This window comes from Myxine glutinosa, chromosome 4 (genome assembly GCF_964187855.1).
Source record: "Myxine glutinosa chromosome 4, kmMyxGlut1.1, whole genome shotgun sequence".
In the NCBI taxonomy this organism is placed as follows: Eukaryota; Metazoa; Chordata; class Myxini; order Myxiniformes; family Myxinidae; genus Myxine; species Myxine glutinosa.
In genome coordinates, this window is record NC_136264.1 from 93,334,706 (window position 1) to 93,357,967 (window position 23,262).

At 45.0% G+C, this 23,262-nt stretch overlaps 2 protein-coding genes across 2 annotated transcripts in view; both read left to right on the forward strand.

Annotated features, from left to right (window-relative positions):
• IPPK (inositol-pentakisphosphate 2-kinase) overlaps positions 1-14,854 on the forward strand; it is an 86,531-nt gene extending 71,677 nt beyond the window's left edge. The window contains exons 13-15 of the mRNA XM_078776153.1: positions 1,175-1,277; positions 1,682-1,758; positions 13,821-14,854. Coding sequence (XP_078632279.1) covers positions 1,175-1,277; positions 1,682-1,758; positions 13,821-14,103 — 463 coding nt within the window. The 3' untranslated portion in view covers positions 14,104-14,854. The remainder of the gene's footprint in view (positions 1-1,174; positions 1,278-1,681; positions 1,759-13,820) is intronic.
• A 138-nt stretch (positions 14,855-14,992) lies between these two features.
• LOC137424987 (decorin) overlaps positions 14,993-23,262 on the forward strand; it is a 65,019-nt gene continuing 56,749 nt past the window's right edge. Inside the window, exon 1 of the mRNA XM_068112933.2 lies at positions 14,993-15,049. Within this exon, the coding sequence (XP_067969034.1) occupies positions 15,008-15,049 (42 nt within the window). The 5' untranslated portion in view covers positions 14,993-15,007. The remainder of the gene's footprint in view (positions 15,050-23,262) is intronic.

Consider the following 23,262-nt stretch of genomic DNA (forward strand, 5'->3'; position numbering starts at 1 on the left):
CGCGATTAAGCTAACTCCGGGGGCCTTTCACTCACTCACTCACTGCAGGCAGGTAGGTGGTCTTTCTGTCTTCTGCCAACTCCTCTCTGGCCTAGCTCCCCCAGCTCTGTCTGTGCTCTGTCCCCCAAATATTCCTTCAGGATGCACCAGATCTGACAGCAACCCTCTTCTCGTGAAACAGCCAAAATCAAGACTCTCTATTCACCTTCACTCTTTCATTCCTCTTTTCTCCCACCTCTGGAACAAACTCCCTCACTCTCTTCAATCCCACTCCTCCCTCCAGGTCTTTAAAACAGCTGTTCACCACCATCTCATTTCTCTCCCATCCAAAACCTTGATCTTTTCTACCCCCATTAATACATCCCAAATCCCTTTCCTGAAATTCCTAGTAGTGTCCATTTATGTTATACCTTGTAACCCGGCCAACCTCCCCTCCCCTCCCTTCCACCCCCTCTCCCCTCCTCCCACTCTCCCCAGCCCTCTCCCTTCCACAGATGTCCCTGTTCTCTACTGTTGTTGTGCCTGTGTGCATCCCTCTCTCTGCCCCTCTCTTGTCTCCCGCTCCATTTCTTATTTGTTGTATGTGTGTTTCTGTTTATGGTTTTATGTTTTATGTGTTTATTCTTACATGAGCCTCGACTTTGTATACAATTTTTTTTTTTAACCAAACCTGGCAGAAGTATGGACTGCAATACAAAGATTATCTGATTATATTTTTTTAACAGGCTAAAGGTCATGTGTCCCTTGAAAAATACTTTTTCAGGTCATTTCCCAAGTTAGAAGCATCTGATGTTGTCTCTCTTCTACTTGTCTCTTTTCTCTCTCGTACTGCATAAATTCTACTTGTCCGAGAAATTTAAAGTAATTCTTCATCATTAAGAGATAGGGCCAAAACGATATATAGCACAATATCTCAAAAAGTTATGGATGGATTTCGCCAAAACTTGGTGGACAAGTTGGGTATGTGCCAATGACAAATTGATTCAATTTTGGTGAAGATCTGGATTTGAGAACTTTTTAATTTGTTTGTGTGTTTTTCTGCCTGTGAGCAGGATATCTCAAAAGGTTATGGACTGATTCGGATGAAACCTGATGGACATAACTGGTTATTCTTGTTTTTATGCTGTAAATGATCATGTATCTGAATGTCTGTTCACATTTCTTGTATATACAGGTTTAGCCTCAGGTTGGACCAGCCTTATGACAGGGAATTTTTGCAAATCCTGCAGGACAAGTCAACTGTTGATGATCAAAGTTTACAATTTGCTGTCCGCAAGGTGAGATTTTCATGTGCTAACAAAGCCATGTGTGCCTTTAACCAGTATGGTGTTGGTAGACTTTCCAGTGTGTTTCTTTTTCTTGGGGGTGGTGGGAGTTAGGGAAGAGGTTCGGACAAGTTTTCAAAAATAAAACAAATTGTTCATTCTGATCATTAACTTGGAAACGATCCATTTGGTAGATTGCTGTATTTGAAAACACTAGATCTTGATAAAGTTCTTGAAATGCAGTATAGGACAATGGGTACTCCCAATTTTCAGAGCCATTGATATACATTACCTGGTTTTAATTAACCAGAGCGGTACTCTTTGCCACCATTCTTACAATGCTTCCTGACACATTTTAAAATGAAATTAGAAGGCATGTTATTGCTGACTGTTGAGGCTTTTGCCATCTTCCACAGATCCAGCAGTACCTTGTGTCCATGACTGCAAAGGATGTTTCCATCATGATTGCCTGTGCTGCACATGGAAACTTCAGGTTGCCATCGGATTTGATTTTTGTTTTTGTTCTAATTTTGAGAAACATGAACTGCTGTTGTTTTTCCTTGCACAGCATTCTTTGGCCTATTTATTACTACTAGGACGTGCCCGTACGTGGGTGCCCGTTCCTTGCCAAAAAAAAAAATAAAAATGTCTTCGCCCATGCATGCATGGGCGTGCCCGTAAGTGCGTGATGTGACCGTACAATGAATGTATCGTCCCGACGCCGCAGCTCGGATGGCGCTGCAGTTAATCGGGCCTGTATCGGCAGAGTTATTATAAACGTGTACTACAATCGATCGTACCTTACAGCGTCTGCTCGCCACGTTCAGCATCAGTACGTCGTCACTATGACTATCCGTAAGTCCGGAAGTGACGTCCTCATTTGACTGTCCGGAAGGTCGCATATCGCAGTTACGATGAATCGCAAATTAGTTTTAATTAGTTTTAAAACATAGTTTAACGCCAACATAGCGGCAACATAGTTTGCCAATGTGAAATAAATGAATACGCTCTCAAATGTGCCGTCCGAGGCAGAGTCTGTTCGCCACGTTCGGCACACGTGATAGCTCGCTGCTCTCTGATTGGTTGAATCGTTTTTTGGACATAGCTCGGTAACTACTTCTCCGATTAATATGAAACCTTGAAAAGGCACATCCTCGGGTCCCCAGCAATATACCTGGCAAGTTTCAAGTATATCGGACCCGTGGTTGTCGAGAAACAGCGGTCACAGACAAACAAACAGACACACAGACACACAGAGATTACTGGAATTATAGATAGATTAATATTGTTATGGTGCGGGATTCGGGTTTACTACGATGGGTTAACCTCCGTTCCCTCCCGAACTTACTGGACATGCAGCTGCCGCGCACGAATAACTTCGTGCTTAGCAGGTTGCGAATCGGCAACTATGAATGCCAATTGGACCGTTGGGCGATAGCTTACCTGTACCACATGACGGTCCCAATCAGGGAACGCACCATACCCTCCAGCGGTACACCAATTTAGATGGCCGAGCGAAAACCGTTGGTAACCGCCGGAGTAATGGTAATGTAGTTACGGCTGATGTTAACCTGGGATGGCCAATGTTAACCTGGGACGGCCGAAGCTACGGCCAATGCAACGATGTTAACCTGGGCAATGGTGGATCTATGAAGGAAAAGGCTTTCATGGACAGAGAGAAAGGAAAACGTTTTGATTTGTTGCAGATATTTACAATGTAATTATTCAATAGGAAAGAAAAACGGACGAGAAGCAGGAACTTAGCTTATTCTATGCCTTATTACGATTACTACGAATAAACACCACATGGGCCCAGCACACTTTCACGGGGGAGGGGAGGGAAATGAGCAAACAAACATGGGAAACCTGGTAGCACAAAGGCTACGATGCTCCAGATGCCTCTCCTCGCTGCCCCCCCCCCCCCCCCTACCTCCCCCGTCCCGTTGTCGCCACTCAGCAGTACAAACAGGTAATGATGATCCCAACACAGACAGGCAGAGTGAGGTTGATCGTCAGCACGGCAGAGTGACCCAGGCCAAGAGGGGAGCACACGTGCTCAGTGAACCCAGCAGAGTGAGGCAGGCCTGGAGTTGACAAATGGACAGGCCCAGAGTGTAGCAATCTTTCAGACACGTGGTGAGTGCACAAAAGACAGGCCCAGAGTGTAGCAATCTTGCAGACACGTGGTGAGTGCACAAGAGACAGGCCCAGAGTAGAGCAATCTTGCAGACACATGGTGAATGCACAAGAGACAGGCCCAGAGTGGAATAATGCAGGTGTCGAGGCCTGTGAGAGGGAGACCAGCCAAGAGCAAAATGTCCACGTACTCAGTGGGGCAAGAGAGAGCGGCCAGCGAGAGAATCAATACAGGCACGTGTTAGGTCCACAATGTCCAAGAACCAAGAGAGTGCAAAACCGTGTTCAGAAACCCTTTATTCACCTTTGTCGAGGGGGGGGGGGGGGGTTGGAGAATCTTGGAGGTCTCCTGGCACGCGATTGGTGGAGCCCATTACTCCGCCCCACAACTTCCCCGAAAATGATTCAGGACCTGATTGGTGGGTTTCTGAGCCTGGACACTGTCGAAGTGCGATGTCCAATGAGAGACTAAAGACACCGTTCTAAAATATACGCCGTTTAATAGGAGATTCACACATATGCGGGAAAAGGGTAGGCCCCAGATCAATGCCAATCCCTTCTCATTAGCTTTTGCTGTGCACTCTGTTAATATACACAGAGGCAGCTTCAGTGGAGCAAAGATTATCCTCTTAACAGGAAGTTTCTCACAAGAACATGTCCCGTGCACAATGTACCCCACATGTAGCCTGGAAGATTACTTCCCAGAATGTAGGAGTTTTGTACAAGGGGAGGAAACCACAGAGTTCCTGTCATGGTTAGATAAGCAGGATGAGAAACGCAGACCAGCTTGTGGTCATAAAGCAAATGCAAGAGAAATCACAGAGCATGAGAAACACAAGCCCAGTCTGTCAGCAATCTGAAGAGAAATGTTTTAATTGAAACAATTGTCATTTCCCACAACACCATGGTGTACTTTTGAGCCTGGTGCATTGCCTGGTAAATTATCCCTTAAGAGTGGACCTATCTTTCCTTTCCCCAATGCATAAAGGCATACTAACCCGAAATAAGGAGAATGGGCTAAGATAATGTTCTGCTATGAAATAACTATTCTAAGGGACCTGTATGATGGTTGCCATTACTTTTTAGTGCTTTCCCAAAACCGCAACACTATTATTATTATTATTATTATTATTATTATTATTATTATTACTCTATTATTTTTACCCAACAAAGGGGGGTAAAAAGCCCCCTTTGGACTTAGTCCGAAATGAAGGCTTATGGATTGGGTCTCGTCCATCTGTCCGTCCGCCCATGCATCTACAACAATATCTCGGAGATGTATGAACTAATTTTGTTCATACTTGGCACAAAGATAATACATTATGGTATACATATGCACATCATTTTGTTTCGCAATGCGATCTGTGGTACTAGTTCAATCCACCAAACTCCAAGGATAGTGAGCTTTATTCAATTTGATTCTCAACACCATCTATAAAAGAATGATCATCTAATTAAGCAAGCATTCATTCATTACATTATCATGAATGCAATCCATATATGAAGAACATCACGGCTTACCAACTTGAATCCAGTCTACAGACAGACAATGACGTCCAAACCATTCCTCTTTATCATCCGTTACCACTAGAGGGGTAATTGCAACAGTTGGCAACCATCATTTCATTACATTCTCCCACCAATTAAATTCCAGCAAGCAAGCATTTTTTTTTTTTTTTTTTTTTTTTTTTTTTTTGTATACTGAATCGAGGCTCGTGAAAGAGCTAACATTTACTTCACAAACAAATCGACCAGACAAACAAAATACACAAAAAGAGGGAGCGGAAGACAAGATGGGGAGAAAAGGGGAAGCACACAAACACAGCATCCGAGAGCAGGGAGATGTGTGGAAGGGAGAGGGCCCGGGGGGAGGAGGCATGGGAAGGGGGGGGGGAGGGAGAAGTATAAAGCACAAGGACACCAAGGACTTCCAGGACAGAAGTTGGTATTTCAAAAAGGGGAATTGGGGTGAAATTAGCGGGGGTAGAAAAGATCAAGGTTTTGGATGGGGGAAGATAAGAGATGGTGGTGAACAGCTGTTTTAAAGACTTGGCGGGTGGAGTGGGATTGAAGAGAGTGAGGGAGTTTGTTCCAGAGGCGGGAGAAAAGAGGAATGAAGGAGTGAAGGTGAGCAGAGAGTCTTGATTTTGGCAGTTTAACCAAAAGAGGGTTGCAGGCAGATCTTGTGCGACCTGTAGGAATATTTGCGGGACAGAGCCCAGAGAGAGCTGGAGGGGCAAGGCCAGAGAGGAGTCGGTAGAAGACGGAAAGACCACCAACCTGCCTGCGGTGAGTGAGTGAGAGGCCCTTGGAGTTAGCTTCATCGCGGGAGATTCCAATGATTCTGAATGCTTTGGTTTCAACAGCGCGAAGGCGAGCTAGGTGTGAGGCAGGAGCACCAGCCCAGAGGGGAGAGCAGTATTCCATTGAGCTGCGGATGAAAGCCTTGTATGTGGTGAGGAGCTCAGGTGTCCCAAGGAAGGACTTCGCACGACGGAGGATGCCCAGTCGGCGACTGGCTTTGGAGGCCAGATTTGAAATGTGGTTTTTCCAGGAAAGATCATGGCAGATAGTGAGACCCAAAAGCTTGAGTGACAGAACCTCTTGGAGAGGATTATTCAGAAAGTGGATGGGAGGGTTGTCCAGTCGGTCTTTTCGGAGAGACATCGTAAGAGTGTGAGATTTGTCAGGATTGAAAGACATGTTCCACTTGTTTGCCCAGTCTGTGATTTTGTCAAGGTCTGCAGAGAGTGAGGAGGCTGCAGACTGCCGATCTGAGGGATGAAGAATGGAGCGACAGAGAGTAGAGTCGTCAGCAAAGAGATAGAGAGGATTTTCAAGAGAGTCAGAGAGATCATTGATGAAGACCAGAAAAAGCACAGGGCCCAGAACACTGCCTTGGGGAACTCCAGCCTGAACAGGAAGAGGAGATGAGAGAAACCCATTCAGGGCCACACGTTGACTACGACTAGAGAGGAAGTCCGCCAGCCATGCGTGGAGATTTCCATGGATACCAAAAGAGGAGAGTTTGGTGAGCAGAGCGGGGTGCCAGACTGTATCGAAGGCATGTGATATGTCAAGGGAGACTGCTCTAATTTCCTGTTTGGCATTGAGGACCTCCATCCATTGCTGAGAAAGCAGAAGCAGCATGTCCAGAGTGGAGTGTCCAGGTCTGAAACCAAATTGATGATCAGAGATCAAGCCATTGGAGAAGAGGAAAGATTTCATATCTGAAGCAATGATGGATTCCATGACCTTGCTGATAATTGGGAGAAGGCTGATTGGTCTGTAGTTGCTGGGATCTGTTTTTGCACCTTTTTTGTGCAAAGCGGTGATGTTGGCAGATTTCCAAGCAGATGGAAGATGACCTTGAGCAAAAGAGAGGGTGAAGAGAACAGAGAGAGGGAGTGAAAGAGCGGAAGAACATGATTTTAGGACCCGTGGGCTGATGCCGTCAGGTCCAGTTGCAGAATCAGAGTCGAGGGTTGACAGACACTTTTCCACCTTGTCAGGAGGAAAGGACACAGAGTCCAGGAGCAGCTGGGTACGGTGGGTACAGAGAGGGATGGGTTTGGGACACAAGATTTAGAGGCAAACACAGAGTTGAGGCATTCGGCTTTCGGCCAAAACATCAAGCATGGATATAACATAGGGCTGCAGCATATAGTCCGCAAAACATCGTTCCCAACTGAGTCTTAATACGTCCTACCAACCCCAGCGCTCAGGTTTGCGGCATTCTAGACCAGCTCGAGTCCGGTAGTGTACGGATTCGCTTTCGGGTTCCACCAAATCAGGCGATCTCAGTCTAACTGAATCTGGCCCAGACGGTTCCACGGGAATCGGAATGCCATCAGTTAGCGAGGGACCTGAAGAAGAAGAATCGGTAACCGGATCCAAAACCGCAGGCGCAGGTGTTCCAAGCGGCTCAGGAGAGATTAGCGTGTCCAGCCCCGCCGCTTCCCCACCACTCGGCCCCGCGCAAGGACTCTCGCCACACGGAGCTAAATGTCGTAACGACACCATGACCAGGCACCCGTCAGCCATCCGTACATGCGCGTATTCCGGGTTCGCCTCCAATACGTGCACCCGATCGACTAAGGGCTCGTACTTACGATGACGAACCATTCGCTTCAACAACGCTGGCCCCGGCTCAGACAACCAGCCAGGCATAGATCGACCGTTCGCGCTGCGTCGCTGGTAGCGGAACAACTTATCATGTGGCGTTTCATTAGTAGCAGTAGTACAAATCAGCAAAGGAAATATATCAAAGCAAAGTACGAATCGCGTGTAAAGCCTCCATTGTGTGTAAAGCTCCGTGTAAGCAAAGCCTCCGTGTAAAGCAAGACCTGACCCCATTGATGAGATCCCAGCGACCGAGTTCTCAAACCCATCTCCACGGCCTTCCAACCATTAATTCGCTCCACACTGTCCGTTCCCCTGCGGATTATACGGCGTAGTTCGGCTGGCGGCGATACCCTGCTCGAGAAGGAATGTTTTTACCTCCTGGGACATGAATGTGGCACCCCGATCAGAGTGGATACAGTGCATTCAGAAAGCATTCAGACCCGTTCACTTTTTTCACATTTTGTTATGTTGCAGTCTTATGCTGAAATCGTTTAAATTCATTATTTCCCTCATCAATCTACACTCAATACCCCAGAATGACAAAGAGAAAACAGGATTTTAGAAAGTTTTGCAAGTACTGTATATTAAAAATAAAAAACTGAAATATCACATTGACATAAGTATTCATACCCTTTGCTATGACACTTGAAATTTAGCTCAGATGCCTCCCATTTCTCTTGATCATCTTTGAGATGTTTTTACACCTTGATTGGAGTCAACCTGTGGTAAATTCAATTGATTGGACATGATTTGGAAAGGCACACACCTGTCTATATAAGGTCTCACAGCTAACAATGCATATCAGAGCAAAAACCAAGCCATGAGGTCGAAGGAACTGCCTGCAGAGCTCAGAGACAGGATTTTGTCGAGGCACAGATTTGGGGAAGCCGACAAAAAAATTTCTGCTGCATTGAAGGTTCCCAAGAGCACAGTGGCCTCCATAATTCTTAAATGGAAGAAGTTTGGAACAACCAGGACTCTTCCTAGAGCTGGCCGCCCAGCCATACTGAGCAATCGGGGGAGAAGGGCCTTGGTAAGAGAGGTGACCAAGAATCTGATGGTCACTCTGGCTGAGCTCCAGAGATCCTGTGTGGAGATGGGAGAAACTTCCAGAAGGACAACCATCACTGCAACACTCCACCGATCTGGGCAGAGTGGCCAGACGGAAGCATCTTCTCAGTGAAAGACACATGAAAGACCACAGAATCTTGTTTCTCACAGTCTGAGAGTCCTTTACGTGCTTTTTTTGCAAACTCCAAGCGGACTTTCATGTGCCGATGGTCGTACATAAATGCTACAGACTGTTGATCGGTCATGAGTTGGAACTTTCTGCCCAGAAGCAAATGTCGCCACCGTCTGACCGACTCCACGATTGCATACGCCTCTTTCTCGATAGCGGAGTGCCTGCGCTCACTCTGGGGCAAAGTGGCGTGAAAAGAAGGCCGCTGGACGACCCCCCTGGGAGAGTGTCACCGCTATCGCAAAATCCGAGGCGTCTGTCTCAACCAAGAATGGTATTGTCGTCGATGGAGCTTACGCACGCCCCCGTGATATTTTCCTTCAGCTGTTGAAAGGGAGCCTTGGCAGCCATCGTCAGAGGAAAGGCTTTGCAATCCACCAGAGGCCTAATCTTCTCTGAGTAACCTTGCACCCACCGGCTATAATGGGCAAATAACCCTTAGGCGCGTCGCAAAGATGCCCGATCACACGGCGCCGCCATGTCGAGCAAAGGCCGCAGTCGCTCGGTGTCCGGCTTTATCTCACCCTCGGTCACCGTGTACCCGAGGAGATCGATTGTTTTGGTTGCATTGTGACATTTATCCTCATTGAAGGTCAGATTGTACTGTTGCGCCACCCCCAAGAATTGTCGCAAGTTGGCATCATGGTCCTCCTGATTGTGTCCGCAAATTGTCACATTATCAACGTACACAAAAATGTCCCTTAATTGCTCCTTAGCAACAATGTCGCCACCGACTCTGATTCTGCAACTGGACCAGACGGCATCAGCCCACGGGTCCTAAAATCCTGCTCTGCCGCTCTATCTCACCCTCTCTCTGTTCTTTTCACCCTATCTTTTGCTCAAGGTCATCTGCCAGCATCCTGGAAATCAGCTAACATTACCGCTTTACACAAAAAAGGTGCAAAAACAGATCCTTGCAACTACAGACCAATCAGCCTGCTCCCAATTATCAGCAAAGTCATGGAATCCATCATTGCTTCGGATATGAAATCTTTCCTCTTCTCCAATGGCTTGATCTCTGATCATCAATTTGGTTTCAGACCAGGTCACTCTACTCTGGACATGCTGCTTCTGCTGTCTCAACAATGGATGGAGGTCCTGAATGCCAAACAGGAAATCAGAGCTGTCTCCCTTGACATATCAAGGGCCTTTGATACGGTCTGGCACCCAGCTCTGCTCACCAAACTCTCCTCCTATGGTATCCATGGAAATCTCCATGCATGGCTTGCGGACTTCCTCTCTGGTCGTAGTCAACGTGTGGCCCTGAATGGATTTCTCTCATCTCCCCTTCCTGTTCAGGCTGGAGTTCCCCAAGGAAGTGTGCTGGGCCCTGTGCTTTTTCTGGTCTTCATCAATGATCTCTCTGACTCTCTGGAAAATCCTCTCTATCTCTTTGCTGATGACTCCACTCTCTGCCGCTCCATTCCTCTTCCCTCAGATAGGCAGTCTGCAGCCTCCTCACTCTCTGAAGACCTGGACAAAATCACAGACTGGTCAAACAAGTGGAACATGTCTTTCAATCCTGCCAAATCTCACTCTCTTACTATGTCTCTCCGAAAAGATCGACTGGACAACCCTCCCATCTACTTTCTCAACAATCCTCTCCAAGAAGTTCTGTCACTCAAGCTTTTGGGTCTCACTATCTGCCATGATCTTTCTTGGGAAAACCACATTTCCAAGCTGGCCTCCAAAGCCAGTCGCCGACTGGGCATCCTCCGTCGTGCGAAGTCCTTCCTCGGCACACCTGAGCTCCTCACCACATACAAGGCTTTCATCCGCAGCTCAATGGAATACTGTTCTCCCCTATGGGCTGGTGCTCCTGCCTCACACCTGGCTCGGCTTCACGCTGTTGAATCCAAAGCTTTCAAAATCATTGGAATCTCCCGCGATGAAGCTATCTCTGAGGGCCTTTCACTCACTCACCGCAGGCAGGTAGGTGGTCTTTCTGTCTTCTACCGACTCCTCTCCGGCCTTGCTCCCCCAGCTCTCTCCGTGCTCTGTCCCCCAAATATTCCTACAGGTCGCACAAGATCTGCCAGCAACCCTCTGATGGTTAAACTGCCGAAATCTCGGCTCTCTGCTCACCTTCACTCTTTCATTCCTCTTTTCTCCCGCCTGTGGAACAAACTCCCACACTCCCTTCAATCCCTCTCCTCCCTCCAGGTCTTTAAAACAGCTGTTCACCACCATCTCTTATCTTCTCCCATCCATAACCTTGATCTTTTCTACCCCCACTAATTCACCCCAGATCCACCTTGTTTGAAATTCCAACTTATTTCCTGGAAATCCTGGCAGTGTCCATATGTTTATACCTCTCCCACCCCCCCCCCCCCCCCTTCACATGCCTCCCCCCCTTCACATGCCTCCCCCCTTCACATGCCTCCCCCCCAAAGCCCTCTCCCTCCCACAGATCTCTCGATGTCTCCATGTCTCTCGGTCCCTGCTCTCAAATGTTGTGTTTGTGTCCTTCCCCCTCTCTCCCCATCTTGTCTACCGCTCCCGATGTTATTTGTTTTATGTGTCTGTTTGTCTTTCTGTGTGATTAATTTTCGCTCTTTCACGAGCCTCGATCTTGTATACAAAAAAAAAAAATAAAAAAAAAATAAAAAATGTCGCCAATTGCACGTTGAAAACAAGACACTCCGTTTGTCACCCCAAAAGGTATGATGGAATTGGTATTACCTTTGCCCGGACTCGAACCCTGTATAGGGCTTGTCCGAGTCCCGTATCGGGATCTGATGATACGCACTTTTCAGGTCCAAGGTACTAAATACACTGTACTTAGCCATGTCACGTACCAAATCGTCCATCTTCAGTAAGGGGTACACGTCAAGCTGTGTGGATCTATTAATAGTCTGAGAATAATCGACGACCATGCGCTTCTTATGGTTGGCCGTATGCACCACCAGGACCTGGGCCCTCCACGTGGAACTACTCGGCTCTATAATGCCCTCTCACAGCAACCGCTTAGTCTCATCCGCAATGAACTGCGTGTCCGTGCAAGTGTACCGTCTAGACTTCACAGTTTGCGGTTTACAATCGGCAGTCAAACTAGGAAATAGAGCCGGTGGCTCTATAGCTATCTCGGCCAGACCGAAGACAGAAAGAGTGTTCTCCCCTTGCCCGAATTGCATCTCTAATCGACCATGACGATGCAAAAAGTCGTGACCTAGCAGCATATCGGCACATAAATCAGGCATAATAATAATAAGTTTGACATCAGGAAACACCATGTTGTTGGCAACCAGATTAAGTATGCACATGTCCTTCCTGCGGGTCCACAGTCCCGATGAAGCCATATCGACTCGGCATGTGGACCGCCCGATGGTCCATCCGTATCGCCGCACCAATTATTGACAGACAAAGCTTGTACTGCTTCCGGTGTCGATCAGCGTGTCTGCCGGTTTCCCCTCCACAAGGACCGGAAGCACCGCACTGGCTAGACCACGCGATAGCCCCGGCTCCCTGGAGTGCAAGGCGCGAGAAGTGTTAGTTCCCGCGAGGGTAGTGCGGCGCGTCTTTGCCACGCGACAAACCTTCGCCAAGTGCCCTTTCCGACCACAATTATGCCACAGCGCTTCTTGAGCAATCTCAGCCGTATGGCCGGTGACGTGATGCCTGCCACAAAAGCATCACGCATTAGATCATCAGTCAACTCTGCGACCGTTCGAGGTTCCATCATGCAATCCTTGCCGAGTCTTCTCAACTCTTGTAGGTATTGTTCGAGAGACTCTGACGAATCCTGTCGCCGGGCCGCAAGCATGTGGCGGACATACAAGGCGCTTCTTGGTTTCACGTAGATGTATTTCAAGGCCTCAACGGCAGTCTCATATGTGTCACAATGAGAAATATAATCGTAAACAGTGGTGCTCACATGGCTGGTCAGTATCGAGAGCTTTTGCTGCCCAGTAAGGTCCGGCACAACAGTGAGGTAGTTCTGGAGGGAGCAATGCCAATGTCCCCACTGGCTCGCGGAATTTGTCGCCTGGGGGTCCCCACAGAATGTTTCGAGTCACAGAAGCTTGTCCATCGAGCAAGGGAGATCAAATTGAATAAAATGTGGTAAAAGTTCAATCTACCAAACTCCAAGGATAGTGAGCTTTATTCAGTTTGATTCTCAACACCATCTATAAAAGAATGATCATCTAATTATGCAAGCGTTCATTCATTACATTATCATGAATGCAATCCATATATGAAGAATATCACGGCTTATCAACTTGAATCCAGTCTACAGACAGACAATGACCCCACGTCCAAACCATCCCTCTTTATCATCCGTTGCCACTGGAGGGGTAATTGCAACAGTTGGCAACCATCATTTCATTACACTATCAAAGATGGCCGACTGGTGGCCATTTTAGTTGTAAAAAAACACCAATGTTGAACACGTCCTCAACCATTTATCAGACATGCATTTACCGATATTGTTCAAACGTGACACACAGATGAATGAATGGGTGATTGTTACATATGCGTGTCATTTTTTTTTCAAGATCAGATCCAAGATGGCCAACTAGCGGCCATTTTGTTACCCAAATGTGTCCCCAACCATTTCTTGAATGGTCTTGTGTTCAAACTTGGCACAAGCACAGCACATGATGGCATATACATGCACCTCACTTTATTTTGCGATTTGATCAAAGATGGCATACTGGTAGACTGGTGGCCTTTTTAGTTGTAAAAAAAAAACCCGAAATTGACCACGTCCTCAATCTTTTCTCGGACATGCATTTACTGATCTTGTTACAACTAGGCACACAGAAAATGAATGATGGGTTGCATATGCAAGTCATTTTTTTTTCGATATCAGATCTACGATGGCTGACTGCCAGCCATTTTGTTACTTAAGTGTCCCCAATCATTTCTCGACATGCATGGACCGATTTTTCCTCAAACTTGGCACAAAGACAATACATGAGAGTACACATATGCAGAAGATTTTGTTTTGTAATCTAACCAAAGATGGCCAACTGATGACCTTTAACTCCGTACAGTAAAATTGCTAAAACAACAGGGGCTGTGATACTTTGTGTTTTTCTTCTTGTTCTTAGGGAGAAAACCTTAGCTACAGCCACACGCCAGACAAGCAACATGTTTTGGCCACCAGCGACGCTTTCTGTGCTGCCATCTCTTCAAACATCCACAGCAAAGTTGTCACTTCCTCGACTCCGTTTTTCAGTGTCTGTTCTGGACTTGGATCCCAAGCCTTTGGAAAAAGTCGCTCACCATTGGCGACAAGACCGGCAGATCTTGGATTGTTACAATGCTTGGCACAGCAAACGTTTGCGGTCTGGTGTCATCAGTAATGCTGGGCAGCATGCTGAGATGGTCTAGGCCTTATCCTGAATTTTTTTAAATTTCTTCCTGGTTCATTTCTGTTTATGGAAGAAATTCATTGCCACCGTTTTCCTTTCTTTCTCTGTCTAATGAAGTGTAATTGTTTGTTTGTCAAGATAACTCATTCCAGCATCACACAGACAAAACACAGGCGCACAGACAAGAAATGTTACACGCAAACAAAAAAATTTTTGCAAGGCATTGGGCATTTTTACGAATCTCCAAATTACGAGAACAGATCATGTTAATGCTTTATTTAATTTTTATTCCTTTCCAATTTGCAGAAATGGCATTGAGCATCTAAATGCAACCTTGGTGAGTTTTAGGTGTTTGATCGTGCCACCTTAGCTTTTCCCCACAATTAGCTGTGTGATGTTTCATATTTTGTTTCCTTCAGTACTATCGTGGTTTTGTAGCCGGGCAAACAGCAGCCAGGCACGAGTTTCAAAAGTTTACAGTCCGAACATAAAATAGCATTGAAGTGCATTTTCCCATGGCGGAGTTGAAGGTTAGCATTGAATGGGCAGCGTTGAACGTTATTCATTTTGTAAGTTTAAAGTTTTACTAGAACATCCAAATGTTTGCATAACAAACATTTAAGTGAACAGACTCGTGCAGTTCTTGTGGCTCATTATAATCGACTACCATTTTTACCCGTCGCAACGTTTGTGTCCATTTTCGCGTGAAGGTTAGACATGTGTCTAACACTAGCCAGATCCCTATCATTTGGTGGTACCCATATAGGAGTTTGCACACTTTTAGACGAAATATGAGCAAAGAATGAATAATTGGAATGACCAATTATCCGTTTGTTTTGAGGAACGCAAGAAGTACCATACCAACTGATCATGGGAAGGATGTGGTGGGACCTGCAAAACCTGGAGAAAATTCGTTCAGATTCATGCTGCTGGCTTTTCTGCAAACAGGAATGCCAACTGAGAAGGTGACAACGATCAGATGGAGCTATTTATTTATTTTGAAGTGATTATCAGCATTTCATGATACATTTTGCTGAACCATAATATTATGATCGTGTGCAATTGTTAATGAAATGGATCGACTTCTTGTTGTTTTGCTGAAAACACTGGACAGACTACCCAAGCTATACCTCATGTTTTCATTAATGCCGTTCAACATTGTCATGCAGCAAAATTACAGCAAAAGTTTTGATGCATATGGTCATATAAACAACCAACTTATTTTACCACTGCCACTTTGCTGATGGTGGTTGTGGGATCCTTGCATTCTCAGCATTTTTAAAAATATTTATGTACTGATTGCAGATGCATAGTATTGGAGCCCATGATGGTTTGAGGTCTTGGGCGAATGCTCGTTCCCCTTTATTACGTCAACATGTGTCTTTGGTGTTATCCTGCAGTATAAACATTCTATCTTTTCAGAGAAGCAAGTTGCTGCTGCGGAGGTTCATTGTTTGATTCCACACCTTGGAACCGATTTGCAACACAGGGTTTTGCTGCTTTGTGATTTATTTGGCGAGTTTGTTTTTCACACACTTTTTTATTTCTGGATACATTTTTTAGCAATCCATACTTTGTAGTGGGTTTGTTGTCATTGGCAATCATTCAACTTTTTGATTTCTGCACTGGTCATTCATTGTTTGATGCATTTGTCTGTGAACACATTTTTCTGTCCCTGTTTTGACACTTATTGGGTGTGACTGAGCAAAACTCACATTTTTGTTTTATCAGCATGTTCATAACCTGCTCCTTTGAGGTAGGTGTTCAACTGATTTGCCACTTTTTATAACCACCTGGGTATTCTTTTTGTCCTATTTTTCTCTTCCCTCTTCTTCGATCTATATCTCTCTTCCCTCTTCTTCGATCTATATCTCTCTTCCCTCTTCTTCGATCTATAGCTCTCTTCCCTCTTCTCTCTCTCTCTCTCTTCCCTTTTGTCTCTCTCTTCTCTCTTGCCTCTCTCTTCCCTCTTGCCTCTCTCTCTCTCTCTCTCTCTCTCTCTCTCCCTCTCCCTCTCCCTCTCCCTCTCCCTCTCCCCCTCCCTCTCCCTCTCCCGCTCTCTCTCTCTCTCTCTCGCTCTCTCTCTCGCTCTCGCTCTCTCTCTCTCTCTCTCTCTCTCTCTCTCTCTCTCGCTCTCTCTCTCGCTCTCTCTCTCTCTCTCTCGTGTGTGTTTGTGTGTGTATACATAATCGAGGCTCGTGAAAGAGCTAACATCTATCACACAAACAAATCAAACAGACAAAACCAAAGTATATAAAAAGGGGAGCGGTAGACAAGATGGGGAGAGAAGGGGAAGCACATAAACAACATTTGTGAGGGACATCGGGAATGTGTGGGAGGGAGAGGGCTTGGGGGGAGGCGGCGTGGGGAGGGGGGGGGGGGGTAAGTTCCCTCTTCCCTCTTCCTTCCCTCTTCTCTCTCTCTTCCCTCTTCGCTCTCTTCCCTCTTCGCTCACTTCCCTCTTCGCTCACTTCCCTCTTCGCTCTCTTCCCTCTCCGCTCTCTCTTCCCTCTTCGCTCTCTCTTCCCTCTCTTCCCTCTTCGCTCTCTCTCTTCCCTCTTCTCTCTCTCTCTTCCCTCTTCTCCCTCTCTCTCTCTCTCTCTCTTCCCTCTTCTCTCTCTCTTCCCTCTTCTCTCTCTCTCTCTTCCCTCTTCTCTCTCTCTCTCTTCCCTCTTCTCTCTCTCTTCTCTCTCTCTTCCCTCTTCCCTCTTCTCTCTCTCTCTTCCCTCTTCTCTTTCTCTCTTCCCTCTTCCCTCTCTCTCTTCCCTCTCTCTCTTCCCTCTTCTCTCTCTCTCTTCCCTCTTCTCTCTCTCTTTATCTTCCCTCTTCTCTCTCTCTCTCTTCCCTCCTCTCTCTCTCTCTTCCCTCTTCTCTCTCTCTCTTCCCTCTTCTCTCTCTCTCTTCCCTCTTCTCTCTCTCTCTCTTCCCTCTTCTCTCTCTCTCTTCCCTCTTCTCTCTCTTCCATCTTCCCTCTCTCCTCTCTCCTCTCTCTCTCCTCTCTCTCTCTCTCCTCTCTCTCTCCTCTCTCTTTCTCTCTTTCTCTCTCTCTCTCTTTTTTTCCCCTCCTTTATCTCTTTTTTTTTTCCCCCTCCGCTCTTCTTTCCTCCCCTTTTTTCATCTGTTTAATAGCACCTTTTCTATTTGAGTTATTAAAAATGTACCCACTATCACTGATACTGATAGTCCCTGGTGTTGGGCTAGCGGCTAGGGTGCCGGCTTAGGATCCTAGGATCCTAGGATCCTAGGATCCTGGGATCGAATCCCGGTCAATCGCTGAATTAACGCCAGGGGGGTTGACTCAGCCTGTCATCCTTCTGAGGTCGGCAAATTGAGTACCAGTTCACTGGTAATTCCCTGCTTGTCGTTAAAGGCGGCAAAAAGGGTTGGCGTCAGGAAGGGCATCCGGCCGTAAAACATTGCTTCAAAAAGGGGACCGAAAAACAACAACAACCACAGTTCCCGAAAAAGGCCAACCCCCGCTTGCGGGAAAAAAATGGCCTCTAAAGGTGTTTTTTTTTTTTTTTTATCACTGATACAACCTACATTATGTTTTATCACCACCCATTTCGGTGTCATTATTGGAGTCATAGCCTCTGCAAAATGCCAATTGTTGTGATTTGCCAAATGCATGTTGCACCTCATCATTGTTGCACAAACCACAAGCTTTCCTTGGTTTTGCCACCATGTGTTATCACACTACCATGCATTTTCACCAACCTGCACTTGTGTCGAGCACAATGCTATTAATGCAGTCACATGTTTTGAGGTCCATGGGGATGGGATAGGAAGCTGGGCAGTGAAGCTCCATGTGCTTTATGCAGAGTTAACCAAAAATAAATCCTGCAAATGTGAAGCACACTTTTGGGGGTAATGGTGAGCAACTAAGGTCGTGGGTGTTATGGCTCTCTGTAACCAGCATTTTTGGGCTTGGGCAGAGCTTATTTTTGCGAGCTCAACGTTTTTATTTCCTTTGTGGGCAAATGGGTTTGGTAAATAATATTTTTGTATTGTGGGAATGTCAGAATTTCTAACTCTTGGTATACATAAAAGATGATGGACCTAATGCTGTTATTTTTAGGCAATAAAATGTGGCAACTGAAAATCTTGGTTATTCTTTTGCGTGCTTTCCCACATGTTGTTTGAGATGCTTGAGGCAGTGATTTTGAGTGGTGAGATTCTTGTTAGCCTTAATGTGGTTTTGCTTTGAAGGAATATTTTGCTGTTTGCGTTAACGACTTTTATTTCTCCAAAGGATTTTTTTTTCGTGAAATTGCAAATAAAATTTCCAGGGGCTTTGCAAATGATAATTTTCAAGCGATGCAACTTGGATGTTAAAATTTTAAACTATTGGTAGGCATATAATGGCCAACATTGTTTCATAGCACATCTATCAAGGTTGCTTACAACTTTTGTTTTATACGTCACCGTCTGCATACATACTTTTAGATGATTTATCTGCTCCTTGATGACGTCTCACGCAGCTGAGCTCCACCAAATCTGCCTTCACAAAATAACTTATGGGGTTTACGCTTGGCTGAGGCATGGACAGGTAGAATAGAACTCGGATTCTCATCTCCCACTCACATGACACGAGACACACAGTACATAATACATGGGATGGAGTTCGCTGGCCAACTTTGATCCTCATAACATTTCTCACAATTTGGGTAAAAGTTTGACATTGTTTGACCAACCCTGATTCTAAATTCTAATCACAAATATTTTTTATTTTTTTATCCATTGACAAACTTTTGTACTTTGACGTGCATTCACAAGCACGTGATTTTGAATAAGAGAAAAGTAATAGTAGAATGAAAATATATTTGTACCCGGTAAGTTTTGCAGTCGTTTTCTTGCCTTGAAATAATTGATCAATGTCTGATCTTTCTCACTAGTTAATTGTGGTTTTAAAGTCCAAACTTCAAAAACGATTCTGGTGTAGGTTATAATAGGCAAGATGCAAATGAAATATTTTGTATTTTTGTTTTTTTCATTCTTGCTTTTATATTTATTTAATTTTGGGTAATCACATTGATTTATCATTAATTTTTTGGATAATACGCAACTTCAACAGTTTTACTGCAATTGTGCTGTTTTTTTCTGCCGGGAAATGTTACTTCTTACGTACATATTGTATTGTGCTGCCGACATTGTAAAATGAAGTACACTGCATTGTTTTTTTGTTTTTTTAAATATGTATACAACATAGAGGCTGTAAGAGCTAACATTAATCACAAAAAAAAAAAACTGACACATAAAACATATGATAAAGGGAACGGGAGACAAGATGGGGAGAGAAAGGGAAGCACACAAGTACAACAGCAGAGAACAGGGACATCGGGAGATCTGTGGGAGGGAGAGAGTGCTTGGGGGGAGGAGGGGTGGGGTGGGAGAGGTATAAAACACATGGACACTGCTAGGGCTTCCAGGAAAGAAGTCGGTATTTGAAAAAAGTGGATCTGGGGTGAATTAACGGGGGTAGAAAAGATCAAGGTTTTAGATGGGGGAAGATAAGAGATGGTGGTGAACAGCTGTTTTAAAGACCTGGATGGAGGAGAGGGATTGAAGAGAGTGAGGGAGTTTGTTCCACAGGTGGGAGAAAAGAGGAATGAAAGAGTGAAGGTGAGCAGAGAGCCGAGATTTTGGCATTCACCCGAAATTGGTTTCTAGAATTCCACCATTGGTTTTGTTTTGTATAAAAAGGAAAATCCTTCCGGTACTTGTACCTTTTCAATGACCACTGTTTGTGGAGCATCTTTCCAGCTTGTGCAATGCATGCAGCCATTATGCTTGAAGCTGTGACAGCACCGATGAGGGCATTTAAAAGTTTTGCAACTTAAGTATATAGAAACGAGATAAGTTTGCATCTTTATTTCTCAGTACAATCACTCATCATCTCGATGCACTTGGCCCATTTGTTCTTCCAGCTGGCAATTCCCTGATAGTAGTTCAAATCTTCTGACCACCTATTGAACCCCTTGTCAACAGTGGACTTCAATAAATCATTGTCTTGCAGTTCCGACTTCAGATGTCGGAAAGACATAGTCACTCGGGACTACGTTTGGGCTGTGGAATGGTTGATTGGACTGTTAGAACTATTACTGGCGATTGACAACTTAACTCTGGCCACATGAACTGGCGCATTGTCATAGGGCAGCAAAAAAAAAATCATGTCACATTCCTTGGCAGTTTTACCTTCACCGCCGAAGGTGGACGGAGGTCACGTTTTCACCCCTATCTATCTGTTTGTCAGTTTGATTGTAAGCAGGATATCTCAAAACGTTGTGGACGGATTTGGACGAAATTTGGTGGACAGGTTGGGTGTGTGAAAGGGAAGAATTGATTCGATTTTGGTGAAAATTCGAATCTGGATAGAAGATTTTTATGCCTCCGCCAACGAAGTCGCCAGAGGCATTATGTTTTCAGGTTGTCTGTCCGTCCGTCCATCCATGATAGGTTTTCGTTACCGCGATAACTTGAGAACGCCTGAAGGGATCTGAGTCAAACTTGGTGCATGTATGTATGTATAATGAGGTAAAGAAGAACTGATTCGATTTTGTGGTCGAGGTCAAGGGTCAACGTCTGTAATAGGTCTATAACTTGAGAACGGCTGAAGTGATCTAATTCAAACTTGGTATAGGTATGTATAATGATGTAAAGCTGAACTGATTAGATTTTGGGGTCATGAGGTCAGAGGTCATGTCAGGTAAAAATCCTGTTACTGTGATAACTTGTGAACCAGTGATGGGATTCTGACCAAGGTTGGTAAAAGTATGTATTATGATGCGAAGATTAACTTATTTGATTTTGAGGTCAAAGGTCAAGGTCTGTAATGGGGCTATAACTTGAGAACGGCTGAAGGGATCTCATTCAAATTTGGGACAGGTATGTATAATGATGTAAAGATCAAGTGATTCAATTTTGGCGTCAAAAGGTCAAATGTCAGACGGCCCGTCAGCTAAAAATTATATTGCTGAGCTCATTTGTGAACCAGTGAGGGGATTTTCACCAAACTTGGTATAATTATATATATATTATGATGCAAAGATCAACTGATTCGATGTTGGGGTCAAGAGGTCATGTTAAGTAAAATTTATGTTGCCACACCAACTTGTGAACTATTCATCGGATTTTGAACAAATTTGGTTTAGGTATATATGATGCAAAGATGAACTGATTGGATTATGGCATCGAGAGGTCAAAGGTTGGAGGTCATGTTAGGTAAAAGTGTTTGATGAAGATCTGTTCAGCCATCTCTGAGAAAAATGGCGACACACACACAGACAGACCAAAAGCTCTCTTATACAGTAGATATATGATGCAAATATGAACTGATTGGATTGTGGCATCAAGAGGTCATGTTAGGTAAAAATGTGATATTTGAGAACAGCTGAATGGATTTAAGTCAAACTTGGTACAAGGATGTATAATGATGTAATAATGTGGGCGGAGGCATATCGGTTGATGTCGTGATGTTCGAAGTGTGTTCTCGTTTTTCAAGTGATTCTTCACCATTGAGAGATGAGGCCAAAAACTATATGTAGCATGATATCTCAAGTTATGGATGAGTTGGGTAGGTGACAAGAACAAGTCGATTCGATTTTGGTTCAGGTCCGGATTCAGATTCACCGTATCAGTGAGGTACAAAACGTAAACTGTTCAGCCTAGCGGAGGTATACCATCTACCGAGCTCTACCATCCTAGTTCATGGATGTTTCATGCAACTGGGTCAGAAAGTCAGCATAATATTGACCAGTGATCATCGTTTTTTGCAGCATGTAATCGATCGGCAGCACCAACTTTTTGAATCCTGGATGATGCTCGCTGTAATCTTGTCGATTTAGCTCTTTGTATGGGACTTTGGGGTTGGAGATGGCCGGTATTTCCATGACATTGATTCAGTCTTGGTTTCACGCTCCCAAATTGTATCCAAATTTGACCCAAAGCCCAGGGAGGGGCAGAGATTTATTTTAGGATGAGTATTTGGAGGACAGAAGAGTAAAGTAAGTTCTGTTATCACCAAAGTTTCAGCTTTAATCTCTTTTTTCTCTTTTAACACAGTTGTGCCTGGGAACCTCACATTATGGTCGTCCGTGATCTATGCTTTGGCAATGCAGATGTGAAGAAAGTGCATTTTATGTGTTCCAATACCATGCGGCGTGTGGTGTTGGATCCAGTGGCGATGACGAATTTTGGCGCTTTGTTAAAGACGACCATCCGCCTTCCGTCTGTACTTCATTATGCTGTGGTTCTCTGTATAAACTGTTGAGCTCTTCTTACAATACTCTTGGCAACACAATACCTTCTCTCTCTGCTTTTAACTGAACGCATATTGTATTTGTGGCATTGAAACTGCTGCTCCAGCAGAATTTCTTATTCTTGTCCATTAAACTTCAGAAAACTACAAGAAAAGGTTCAATATACCTTCAGCTCGGAGTTGGGAGTGACAATACACCCCAGAAATATAGGAAGAAACTATTGTGCTGATGTCAAGATGGATGTGCTTATTCCTTCGTTACAAATGTCTGGTTGCCCTTGTGTTCTGTTTGTTGTGAGTCTGCTGATGACTTTTGTTTGCATAGGAAAGCACAAATTGGCCTTTGCATCACAACAGCAGGAGCAGATGCAATCATCTTCACTTCAATCCTCAGTACTTCATGTTCAAAATGAGCCGTTGCCCAAGATGGCTACAAATGGCACAAGAGAGGGTGATTCACAGATTGCTTAACCCCATTACGGAGCCGTTCAAAAATTGTGTAACGCTATATTTTGTAATGTGTAACGCTTAATTAGCGTGCATTCTGGCGTACCCTGTGTTCTGATGGGCTTGATTAAACCTTACTATGTATGATTCGACAAATGATTAGATATGGCGGCACATGAATAACACTCGACCCAAAGCCAATGGAAATCTGATGCAACAAACCGGGGCAGTGTATATTCAGCGGAGGCCTCCAAGCCTAATGTGTTCGGCCCACCAGAAAACAAACCAAGATGGTGGCCATATCACTTCATCTTGGTGCTATGGTGGGTGGAGTCGAGCGACGACGTGTGGGTGTGGTCTGGCAGCTGTCCGACCAATGGGTGCACATTTCAAAAATGGAACAACAGCAACACGAAGCTCTTGTAGACATGTGGCATGTCGGAGGTAAAAAGGAGGTACACCTAAGAAACCCTA